Consider the following 13,086-nt stretch of genomic DNA (forward strand, 5'->3'; position numbering starts at 1 on the left):
CCCCATTTTCTGAGCCTAGTTTGGAAAGGCAACTTACTGGAAAGTTGGTGACGCCAAGCAGGACTTTAGGGGGGGGATGTTTCCCAGGGGGGGGGCACTTACCTTGACGACCAACGGGGGCGTGCGACTGGAGTTCGAAAAGTTGACCCTGTCAGATATTAATTTTTGATAAAATGGTGACCCTGTCAGACCAAAAAATTGAAAAGTTTTCCAATTTCCACCCTTAGAAGTGGTAAAAATGACTAAAAGTAGACGAAAAACTGAAAATCTTTCTAATTTTTACCCTGAAAAATTCTCCAAAATAACCAAAAGTGAACCCTGTCAGATACACATCTTGAAAATTAGTAGATTTGGGACCCTGTCAGATATCTTCAGAGCCTAAGAAAGGGACCCTGACCAGCGGCACGTTCCGTACCCAATTTTGCCTAAGTGCCCCCCAGGACATTTCAAGGTTTATTTTTAAACTTTTATCCAGTAATGTATATTACTTTTGTTCTGAATAGTATCGCGATATGTCATCAAAGTGTATTTTCAATTCATACATTTTCACGGTAGTTCAGTAGGGAAAGGTAATTTTTTCTAAAAGTGGGGAAAGGATTAGCCATAACTAAGAGGAATTAAAGACCAAATTAAAAATTAAGTAAGTACAAAAAATAACATAAAAATCGTTCTAATACTTTTTTTCAATAGTGTTGAAAGTGTTTTTGAAATTTTTTAAAAAATTAGAAAAACACAAAAAACCGCAGAAATATGATTTCATCGTACATTTTACCTGTGTTGTGAATATTGAATTATAATTAAATCATCGTGTGGCTTTATGATCTATCGTAAATAGTGTTCCCCTAAAATTTGCTGAAAATTTACTATTTTACAAAACAAAATCTGAAAAACTATTTTGATCTGTAGAATGCGAAATTTCGAGTTCATAACACTAATTATATTGAAAAATTTCAATTTTTGTGATTTTCGGACGTTTCTTGTCTGTAAATTACACCGGTGTCCAAAAAAATTAGAATAACCCAGATTTAAACAATTTCAACAAGAGCAAGACAAGTTTTCATATTTAATTAGAACATTGAGACAGGATGCGAGACAGGATGTGTAAAAATTAACTGATTTAAACACTATTATTGCTATATGCTATTGGATCATATAATTTGAATTGTATAATTGCGATTATTGAATTGCCAAAGTTGAGTAGAAAAAATAAAAAAATGTAACAAAAAATATAAATAAATTTATCAATATGAAAATAAATTTACACTTCAGATCTCCTTTGAAACTCAAAAAAGGAGTATTCAAAATTCCCAAAAAACCACCCTTCTAACAGACCCGGTAGGATTTGTTAGCCAGTGGAGATAAAAACTCGATGGGGATTGATGTTCTCATTTTTATAGCTGGGGACTTCAATTCTTTTGCTTTTAAGTCAGATAATTCAGTGGAGATGGGGAAAATAATAAATGTTTTGCAGTGAGATTTGGTTTATTTGGTTATTTCCAGTGGGGAGAAAGATTGGAGAATAATTTTCCACAAGGGAGGATATTTAGGCTGTGAGAAGGGGGTGTGTTTGTTGAATTAAAAACAAAAAGGTTACTTCAAACAAATTCAGAAAATACTACTTAGTGAATTGGATATCAGTTAAAAGTAGACATCACATCAAGTAGTAAAGTAATTGAATATTATACTGTACAATGATTTGTGTTTTTAAAGAAACGGATGCTTTACTTTTCCCAAGATATATACAAGATATGACAAGACATCTATCTCTCTACTGTATGCTACCAAAATAAAATCTTATCGACGTTCGACGAGAACAAGAATGTTAATTTGATCTATATTGTTAATAACAAGTCCAAGTCATATGCCCCCATACACCAATACATCTACACGGGGAGTATTGTCGGATATTCATAATAAAAACTTGAAAACTATTGTCATGATTGTAGCTCAATCGAAAAAATCAAAATCACTATCACTACTACTACTGCTACTCCAACCACCACCGATTCCTTTCCCAACTTTATGAAGAGCATAAGCGCCTACAGCTCCAGCTGCTAAACCACCTAAAATTTTCTTTTTCTTTCCTTTTTTACCACCTAGAACACTAGATGCCATCGCACCCGTTGCAGCCCCTGTTGCTAAACCCATCATACCTCCTTTGTTTTTATGTTTATGTGGTTTCCCATGATGTGGCGGTGGCATTGCTCCTGGAAATCCAGGTTGTCCGTAACCAGGAGCGGGTGGTGGATAGCCAGGGTATTGACCCTGCGGTGGTGGTGGATTGGATGGATAAGGTGAAGGTCCTTGTGGGTAAGCTGCTGGTGTTGGCGGATAAGCACCAGGTGCACCTGCTGGCGGATAAGCTCCAGGTACACCTGCTGGCGGATAAGCTCCAGAAGCAGGAGCAGGGTATCCAGGGTTTGATGGCGGATATGCACTGCCTGGAGGCTGTTGTACTGGTGGCGGGTATCCTGGAGGGTAGGTCGATGGTTGAGGTGGACCTGCCACAGGAGGATAGCCTGGACCAGGCGGATATGGGTTATGAGGCGCTAAGGGATATGATGATTGGCCGGTTGGGTAAGGTGGCACTGTGGCAGGTGGATAACCAGGAGCTAAGAATAGGGAGAAATATATCGTTATCATGGGTTTCTAAAGAGATATAGTGGTGCGGCGGTCATCGCTCTTGACTCCTATCCGGGAGGTCCGAGTTCGATTTCCACTACTTAGGTTCACTTGGTAAATGAAAACACCTTCGCCTGGGTCAACCCGTACCATGTGAGCGGAATTGGGCACCACTACTCTGATACAAGAGTGTGGGTGATATGCCAGACATTGTTGTATGTGGTGCCATCGCTATGCATCATGGTATCTGTGTGTCACATGCACAGAACTAGCTGTGTCTGGACAGCAATATACATTCCTACTTGAAAAAGAAGGAATTCCCAATTCGCAATGAGTGGCACCCATTCCCCATAGCGAGGGGTCATATGGTCATCATTGTAATCACTATAATCATCATCTAAAGCGATATTGGGCTTGATGAAAATGCCTTTAAAATCACTGATAAAAGCGAAAGAGATCAAGATATTTAAGATACTTTGACATTATGTTATAGTTTCTACAAAAACTCTTTAAGCAGCTTAGAGCCTTAGCATCATCCTCATGACAGCGAAAACCAAACTAAAATGTCGGACTTTGTTATTGATTTAATATAGAGTATATAGCAATTTGTGCCAGAAACGAGAAACCTTTATAATGTAGCTCCTCCAATTAAAAACATTTTAAAGAATAAACTTTTGATTATCTCATTTTTATCAAATAAAAGTGCTGAAATGAAAAGCTTTCCTCAAAATCTTTTGCCCTGATTCTTCTGTATTAACCTCGGAGTTTTCAATTAATAAACATGACCTCTGATTAGCAAAAGGTCTATACAGTGTTGTAAAGAAAAATAATTTGCAATGAGTTTGTACCTGACGGTGCTGTTGGAAGACTAGAGGGATGCCTAAAAACAATAAACAATAAAAGTGGATTTCAATTCTATTTGATGTTTTGATGATATGTAGAACTTCTCACTGATTAAGCCTATATTTTAATATCTTCAAGAGACTTATCATTCATAAAGTTGAGTCTACTGAAGAAATAAATCACAAATTTGAAATTATATTATCAAGTTGAATAAAAACATACATGGTCGTGAAATGTATTTTATACAGGGTGTCCCAGAAAAAAAGTCCTCCTTTTTCTCGAGTTCTATGAGCCTTTCAAGAACAAAATCTTTTTCCATTGGAAAGAGGAAGGATAAAGTCAAATTTTGAGGGGTCAGTTATCAGATCTAGTTAAGGTATGTGTTCACCTTTCTTGACACATTCTCTTTAATTGATCATATCTTTAGAACAGCAAATTTTTATATATCAAAAGTATATATTTTCTGAAAGCCAATAATATTCTCTTTCTAATGGTAAAAGTTTCAGCTGAATTTTAAAAAATTGGGCAGGATATAATTAAAATCTTAAGAATTTTAACCTTACCTACTTCAAAGTTAAAGTCCCCCATTTTGAAAAAATAATTTCGATACTATGTTCCCAATAGATTGAACGAAAAAAGTATCTTGGGATTTTTTTTGGGATTTACTTTAACTCTTTAAATCCTAAATTCTGTGAAAATATCGATAAAAAAGTAAATTTAAATGTGATTTTTTTAGTTATCTGTAAATTTAGGAAAAACAACTCAGTTAGAAATAAAATCCTAAGACACTTTTTAATTTTGATATTTTGGGAATCTCATAAAAAAAGAATGAAGTCGATATCTAAATGCTATGGGTGACTTTGGTGTGGTAAAATTTCGTTTTTTTCTACATCAATTTGAAATTTTAACGAGATGATTGCTGTTTATTTGAGTAATCAGTGAAATGTGTCAAAAATATTACTATTCAATAGAGGTGAGAATAAACATCAGCTGAATTCTCTCTTTTGTCTTTGATGTTTCCGAAAGAGATAATTATTTGAGTAAATAATCCATCATACTGTCATAAGATGAACTTTGTTTTGAAATTTAAATGGTTATAACTCTGGATCAAAAAAAGATTTTAAGATCGAGATTTTACCAAAATGAAATCCAGTAACTTTTCTTCCACGTGGCCACTTTGACTGAAAAAAATTTTTTTGACAAAAATCGGAAAAAAGGTGTGTACACATAACTTAACTGCATGAAAAGTTACCTTTTATCTCATATTTACAGCCGCGCTTAAATATTTTTGGTGAGTTACTCGCCAACAGAATTGTGGGTAAATAAAACAGCATACCTAATTGGATAATAAAAATCATGCGCAATCATAAATTTCAATATTGGTGGGAATTCAGATGTTTGTCAATGGCTGCTGGACATGCAATCTCAAATTCAATAATGATATCAAACAATAATTATGCATGCATCATGATATGACATCACTTTTATGATTGGGAGGAGAGATACATACATTTTGCAATCCGTAAATTTTGATTTAAGTTTGTATTTTAATGACCAGCCAGGTCATTTATTTGAGGGTTATGCATGTTAGCCTCCACTGATACAAGTTTTACCCGATCTCACGGTACACAATCGACAGTTATATGCCCCCATTTTTTGCCTTTTTTTCAACTTATTTGAAAAGTAATATTTTAGCATTAAAGCCATAACTTTTGATGTAGTTAACCAAATTTGACAAACAACCCCTCATAGCTTAAGTTTATCCTTCCTCTTTCTAATGCAAAATAATCAATTCATTAGTTCATAATTAAAGAGTTCAAGGACATGTTCATAAATGGTGAGTAAAATGGAGACATTTGAAAAATGGCAAAAATCAGCAAAAAGTGGATAATTTTGTAACAAATCAATTTTGAGATTCCAAAATTTGTGAAAGGGTGACAATTATTGTTTAGCATAACTTAGAAGTGCTTTCAGAAAAAAATATGTGTTCAAAGGCCTGCTATTGGTAAAAATGTAACAATTGTAACTTTTTTATCATTAAAGAAGTTCAATGTTGTTTGCATTGTTCAATTTTCTTCAAATGGTTAGTTTTATCCATAAGAAAATAAAAAATCAATAAAGGGCAATAGTGTAACAGGGTCTACGGCTAAGAAAAAGATAAAATAGTAACAGTATTAGCAAATAGCAAAAATAGTACCTAAAGTCACTTTAATCATGTCAATCTCACCAAAAAAGGCCCTCCTTTGGGGGAAATATTAACGAGGCTTATGACCTTTAACAATATGTCTTTAATTTCCAAAAACGCTGCATTTGGGTAAAAAAGTAACACCACAAACTTGTTTAGTACCGGACAAGGCGTGCACTTGTTGTTGAAAGACCATTAAAAAAATTAACTGGTGACGAGAAGGCTATTTCTTTAATCTAAATTGACCCTAAGACCAATATCATGTCTTTTGTATTGTCATGTTTTCTTTGTCTGTTTTTAAATGGTAAATCTGTAACAAACAGGGTGTCTATACTACAAGTTTAGACTTATGTTTGTTTGTACTCTTGAATTCCTGTTACATATTTATCAAATTGAGACTCTTTTGAGGACATGAAGGGTCACTATTTCCATTCATTGACCCTATGGCTAGTTAAAACAATCCAATGCCTATTTAAAAGTTGATAAAAACATGATAAATTTGTAACAAAACTGGGAAAAATTGCGAAAAAATAGCAATTTTGTTACTTTATTACCACTTAATGACCCAATACTGTTGACTTATTAACATGAAAACTAGTGCTTTAGTATGTTACTTTCCTTCAATATTATGAAAGAGTTGAATTTCATGTTACAAAATTACCCTTCTTAGGCCTTCTACAATTTAAAAAAATATATAAAGCGCAATTCCAACCTATTTTGTTCAATAAACCACAAAAGAAAAATAATTTTACTTGGATTTTGTTTGGTTCAAGGTCTCTTAAAAGTATCAATTTCAAGGATTTAAAATGTTACTTTTTTATCAGATGAGCAGCCATTGATGTATGAAACTCAAAATGAAGGTCCGTGTATGTATAACCTGTGTTGTGTAACATTTTCACATCTTTACAATACATATTTCATGAGTTATGGCCATTTTTATCATCTTATTTATTTCTTGCTTGTTACTTTTTTATCATTTCACTGACCCTGAAACAAACCTTCATAGCTCCAATTTAATCAAGTCTCTTGTTGATACAAGATTATCTTAAGAAACCTCAGCTATATAGCTTCACCACTGCAGCAGCTAGGACCTCTGAAATTTTGTTACATTTTTATCATGAGTAAAATTGTAACAGTCATTTCAAATGTCTCCAAAAGGCCAATATTTACTCATCATTTATGAACATGTCCTCAAAAGCAGAAAAGCAATTTCACTTTAAAAGTTTCTGGGACACTGGGATGAAAAATCCTTTGCTCACCTTGGGTAGGCCATGAATGATTTATTCAATTATCTAAAAGTAAACTTATGTTATAATGAAAATGATGATTCAGGTGATGATTTATCAGTGATTTTATAAGGAAAAGCTCCTCCTAGCTCCTCTCATATCACAGAATTCTTGAAAACGAAAGTGAGTTTGTTTTCATTTCCGAGGTCAATTCACCTGAATGATCTTTCCGGATCTTTTATGAAATATTTTTTCTAGTAAACGTGTCCAAGGATTTTTCGAAGAAATGCTGACTCGGCACCAAATTCCTCCGCGAAAAAAGAAAGAAATCGAAAGTCGACTATGGCTGAAGACGCCGAGTTTATCAAGTTATGTGAGTTTTTCAGGTTTTTGACAGTTTGACCCTTTGAGTTGTCTTTCTTCAATTTGTGATCTTGTTTAACTGTTTAAGTCCTCTCTATCTCTATTATTAGATACTCTTTTGTAAGTGTGCATCCAAATACTCTACTAATGTTTTTGATCGGGTGTCGGGGCATTTAAACTGCTTATACAATTATATAAAAAGAGCAGTTCTGATCTACTGATTTGTATTTGTGTAGCGACCTATACCTTGATAGGTTTATGTTGAGCGAGGCAAAAGCCTCTAAGTTTCAAGCTTGGCAGAGAGTGCAGACGTCTTTCATGAAGAAGAAGAAATAGTTGTAAGATGGCAATTTGCGCTAAATCTGTACCGTGTCCCGTCCGAAATCATGAAAAATAAAGTTCATTTTTTAAACATAACTCTACTTTTCTATGACAGTCTATATAGCCTATATTTCATGGAAATGTATCTTGACACCACCTTTTAAGGCCTAATAATAAAGATATAGGGGCTCATGGCACAAGTGTTTCAACCGGTATTCCAACAAAGTCATATTTTGGATTGTACAGAAATTTCGCCCGCTCAAATCAAAACAACAAAATGGTCAAACTCACTAAAGAGAAACATTGCAGCCACGGCATTTCCCTGGATAAAAATTCTGGTCACGTGACCATCCGTGATTTTAGACCAATGAAAACGCTTCATTTCCCCGGATTAAAGTTGTGTCTACACTAACACGCGGGAAATGGCTAGAAAACGAGAGAAAAAACCGGGGGTCAAATTAAATTTTTCTTCCTTCTTGCGGCAAACATAAAAGACTTTAAGAGGCCATTTATTTAAGAAATGGGTGTTATAATATCATAAATGAATTATGTAAGTAAGTGATATTTCAAGTAACAAGCTCATTAACAATTTATTTTGAAGTTTGTTTTTAAAAACAGAACCCCCGTGCTATAAGATAATCTCATTTTCTTAACTTATGGACCCAATTGGAAGTCTTTGTAATACAGATCATTTGGCAGTGTAGTTCCAGCCTATACAAGAATTGGAATCTAAAGTCTGAAGTCGTAACTCCTTGTCAGTGACCCCCCAGAGAAGTTTTTAGTTGGCAGACACTGACTTTGGGTTGGTTTGGAAATCGTTTTATTTTGAAATGTAATCTTCACTTTACATGAACACTTTTATTTATTTGGATTCATGAAAGGTTCAAGGTTTGTTTACTTTTTATTTCAAATTATTTCATTGATTTATTGAGCTGCAATAGCTGAATGAAAAACGAAGATTTTTGATAGTTATCATCGTGGGCTTGGCCGCCATTTTGAATTTCGAATTTTTTTCTCCTGTACTCGGCAATTTAGAGGTTGTTCGTAATACGCAATTTGGCTTACGCGTAACACTTGTGATGGAGCTGTTAGAGCGTATGAAAATGGTAAATTTGTGGTAAAAAAAAATCAAAACTAACTTGCACTGGGGAGAGAGTATCACATATTATAAGGGTTTTTTTTTTGTTGCATTCTTTTGATTGGCATGTAGATATCGAAAATGATTTCGGACGGACAAAATTTGCAAAACTAAAGGCTAGAATACATCAGAAAAATGTATTGAGGAAGTAAGGAAGGTGTAGAACAGCCTGAAATTGTTCGTACAACGGCCTTCCTCAAATTAGAATGGATCTTAAAAATCTGTATCACCTTTTTCTTCTTTTTTCAGGGTGATTTGCACTAAATTTTTCCTGTCCCGTCCGAAATCATTTTCATAAAAATCTGTTTTATTTCAAGTTTTTCTAAACTTTTTCTTCTACATATTATCAGTAAGTAAATATACTACTATTCCAAATAGAAAATACTTCCACTCTTTTTGTTCCAGTAGTGGTTTTAATACAATACCTATTTTTACAGGAAAATTGTCCCGTCCGAAATCAATTCCTATTTTCAAGGTTAAAATAAAGGTATAAAAACTTACTTCAATTGGCCTGTTTGAACATTTTTCTTACCACTAGGTCTTGCTAATAACTTCCTGAATGTTAAACATTCATTTTATTACAAATTGAAACATATTTGAAAAGTTATGATTTCGGACAGGACAAATGATTTCGGACGGGACATATTTTCTAGTACCCCTGGAATCAAATCTGAAGAGCTTTGAATCTTAGATTTACTCAATTAAAATATGCTCTATCCTATATAACAATATTCAGCCATTCAAATCTTTCTACCCTGCAGAATTTCAGAAATATTGTCAATCTTATTGTGATTTCGGACGGGACATTTTTTGGTGTCACTTCCAATCACCAATGCACTGGGACCTATTGAATGGTAACCTAATGGTAAAATCATACTTTTTGACAGGTTTTCAAACACATACAGATTGAGCTTACTCTCAAACTTAAAAAACCTTCAATAAACACTCTTAAAATAGGGGCAATGTGCAATGATTTCGGACGGGACACATTTCGGTGTCAAAATGGACTTAAACAGAAAATCACTGCTAGAGCAAGATGGAAAGAAGGTTTCAAAACACTTTTTTGTAGAAAAACACATGAATAAATTGCCTATGGAAAATCAAAATTCCAGGTCAAATACCTTACTGGAAAGAAAGTGCTACCATATATAAAACTGAAGCAATTTATTGCTAAAAATTGCCAAAACGAGGAAAAATTGACACAAAATTTATGATTGCAGACTAATGATAGACAGTTAAAACATAAAATTTTGCAGAAAGTGTACCATTACCAAGCTGTATCTGATGAAAAAAGAAAAACATCATTAACACTTAACCTTAATGAGATGTATGCAAAAAATGATTTCGGACAGGACGGTACAGATTTAGTTTGAACTTAACTTTACCTTGTCACGTGCGTTTGCGTAGGGTAAAATGGCGAAATGCGAAAATCGAATTTGGTAAAAAAAATTTGAAAAATGACCCTACAAGATTTGACTATATCTTTTTATTCCATGAAGAGATTACTTTCAAATAAAAAATGTATTGACAATGAATGGGTAAGACGACCCACGGCATGGCCCGAACATGTTCGGGCCTGTTTGGACCATGCTCCGGGCACAAAAAAGTATTATTGAATCGGCCCGAACATTTTGTTCGGACCATGTTCGGGCCATGTATTTACAATTGATACGGATTTGCTCGGGCCATTTTATTTACCTTTCCTTCCGCCTAGACCAATGTTAATTTTTCTTTCAGAAAAAAAGACTATAATTTGTTTACTTTTTTTCCTGCAGCTTCCCAACATCCAAGCTCTCAAACATCACAAGCCGAATGAAATTACTTTCGATTTCCCGTAGAAATTATGCGATGAAAAATCTGGGGGTTGAAGAATGAAGACTTTTCATTTGTCCGCGTCATCGAATTGTTGTATACGTCACAATCTATTGTCAACCATTGTCCAATCCCGTAAGCGATTGAAGTGCCGTCAGTAATAATCTGAGAAGAGAACAATTACATTATGACATCACACAAATAAATTACGCTGGGAAAATCTGCGAGGACAACATGCGGTCTTAACATTTTTCCCTCGCAAGTTTGGGGGGAAAACGAAAGTACTCTATATTTTACGTATGGGGAAGTGTAAGAAAGATTTACAAAATAGAAAAGTTTCGTTTTGGGGTAAAGAATCAGTATTGTGAATTTAAGCGAGTTTCTATTTTGCAATTTTTCTACAGAGCCAAATAAAGATTTTTTCTATTGTTCTTGCTCGATTGCCTCTAACGATAAGTTCCATAGTTATGAGGTTATCGAGACAAAATGTGACGAATTTGCGCGGAAACGAAATTTAACATTAGTCTAGGCTGTTCCTGGTTTATCATCATCCATTGTTAAATATTTTCAATAGACAAATTCAAAGTTCCAAATACCAGTTTCATTCACAAAGTTGTATAACAGTACAAAAAACGATCCAGAAAAATTCTGCTTCGAATAGGAGAAGACAACGAGAAAAGGGAACGGGATAAAGAATAAAAAGAAGACCATATTATGTAAGATTCAAATCATTCTTTTTAATAATTTTCCTAACTTAATTGGAAAATAGATGAGGCAAATACTTTTTTATTTATTGGTTTACAGATCCGCCGACGCTATTTTTGCCAAAATAAAAAAAAATTAAAATAGAGATTTCAAAAACTTTTATTTACTTTTTCTCCTCCGACTTCAAAAAAGAAGAAAAAAATAAAAAAACCTTAACTTTTAAAACAGGAAAACAAAAGAAAAGAAGAGAAGAGAGAGAGGGGGTTAAATGATTTAACACAGCTGTGCCCTATTCTGCCAATGTAAAGATACTTTGACCCTTCCCTTAATGTCAGGGAACTTCCCCATGGAACTTCCTTATCCACAAAAAACAAACTAAATTATGTAACTCTTTGTATACACAATGGATTTTCCTCATTTTTTTCTTTCTTTTGAAATTGCCATTTATTTAGAAAAGTGGGATGGGGGAACCTAAGTAGGAACCCTAATAAGGGTGAACCCTAAATGGGAACCTATGACAGTCTTACATATATACACGTATCAGTCTTTATGTGTACATTTTTATGTTTCAGTTAATTTTTAGTGTTTTTTATCCATAGACTCTATCAATAACAACATCTTGTACTTTATTCTTTTGTCTTTTTAAATCTAAAAAATCGATACTTTAGGAAATTTCATAAAATTTTATTTTAATATTTCCTCCGATTTCAGATTTTTTTAAAGAAAATAAAAAAAATTTAAAACATAAGTTTTATTTTTATTTTTTTTCCATCCTCCTGTCCAAAACTTTTCCTCATAATGTCCGTAAACCAGAAAATAAAAAAGTTATTGCCTGATTAACTTTTATATTTGAACAATATATATTTGAATAAAGATGAAGATTTTTAAATTTGTTTGCTAAGATAAGGAATTTAAAATATAAATATTGGGTCCTGAAATTACACGCGCGATCATAGCAAGTTTTCAAAAATCTGGCCCGAACATGGTCTGAAACTGCGCGGGCCACGCGCGGGCCATTTTTAAAAAGTATTGATCAAGAGGCTCGAACATGTTCAGGCCATGCCGTGGGTCGTTGGGTAAGCTTTCTAGAAATCCAAACATAAATTGCATAGCTTTTACCAAAAAATAGCACTATAGGATCAAAAACAGTCAAAAACCAGCTTTTTCCAATTTTCTTCGAGTTACAGGAATTAATTCCTTGTTTGTTTTGATCTGAAATTTTCATTAGGGGTGGCCAACATGGTTCCCTTGCTCATATCATCAGGGGGGCCGAGATGGGGGTAAGAGAATTAAAGTTTCTAAGTAAAATCTTAAAAGTGTTTAAAAAAGTATTTTTTGTGCTTAAGGTTTGCTTTTCTTTGCAAATTTTTGTCTTCAATCTTAAATAGATGAACAAGTATTTCACTGATGGTTATGATATTTTCACAGAACATAGTAAAATTATTTAGGAATTTGGACTTTTTTTACAGAATTTCAAAAAATCTGTTGGTTCTGGAGATATATTGAAAAGTTTAGACATGGGTAGTTAGCGTTCGTGTTTCTCATTCCCAAACCAAATGCACGTGCCAAGCAATTTGACTAAGTGTATTGTAGTACACAGTATTGTAGTTATTACAGTATTGTAACAGTATTGTAGTCTGTTGTAGTACCCACTTAATACTCTGGAACTTTCCGGAGCAAGAAAAATAGTGTTTTTTGTTTGCTAGACGTGTTTTTATAGAAAAAATGGCCAAATCTGATATTTTTTTTATAAGCACATTACCAATTACTTAGTTATTAGCTTTTCTCAAGATTGGCTCTTTCATCAGTGCGTCACAAACAGCCATATAAACAAAACTCAACATTCCCACAAAAGTTGTCTTTTTGATTTC

General features: G+C 33.8%; 1 protein-coding gene across 1 annotated transcript; it reads right to left on the bottom strand.

The window, feature by feature from the left end:
- Positions 1-1,156: 1,156 nt before the first annotated feature.
- LOC136798741 (calcium-binding protein P-like) lies at positions 1,157-7,080 on the bottom strand. The gene is made up of 3 exons (XM_067055408.1): positions 6,910-7,080; positions 3,471-3,502; positions 1,157-2,612 (listed from the first exon to the last, which is right to left on the bottom strand). The coding sequence occupies exons 1-3, from the start codon at positions 6,921-6,923 to the stop codon at positions 1,948-1,950; spliced, it is 711 nt and encodes a 236-aa protein (XP_066911509.1). The 5' UTR covers positions 6,924-7,080; the 3' UTR covers positions 1,157-1,947.
- Between the last annotated feature and the right edge of the window lie 6,006 nt (positions 7,081-13,086).

The sequence above is a fragment of the Clytia hemisphaerica genome, unplaced genomic scaffold (genome assembly GCF_902728285.1).
Source record: "Clytia hemisphaerica strain Z4C2 unplaced genomic scaffold, Clytia hemisphaerica genome assembly, whole genome shotgun sequence".
Taxonomy (NCBI): domain Eukaryota; kingdom Metazoa; phylum Cnidaria; class Hydrozoa; order Leptothecata; family Clytiidae; genus Clytia; species Clytia hemisphaerica.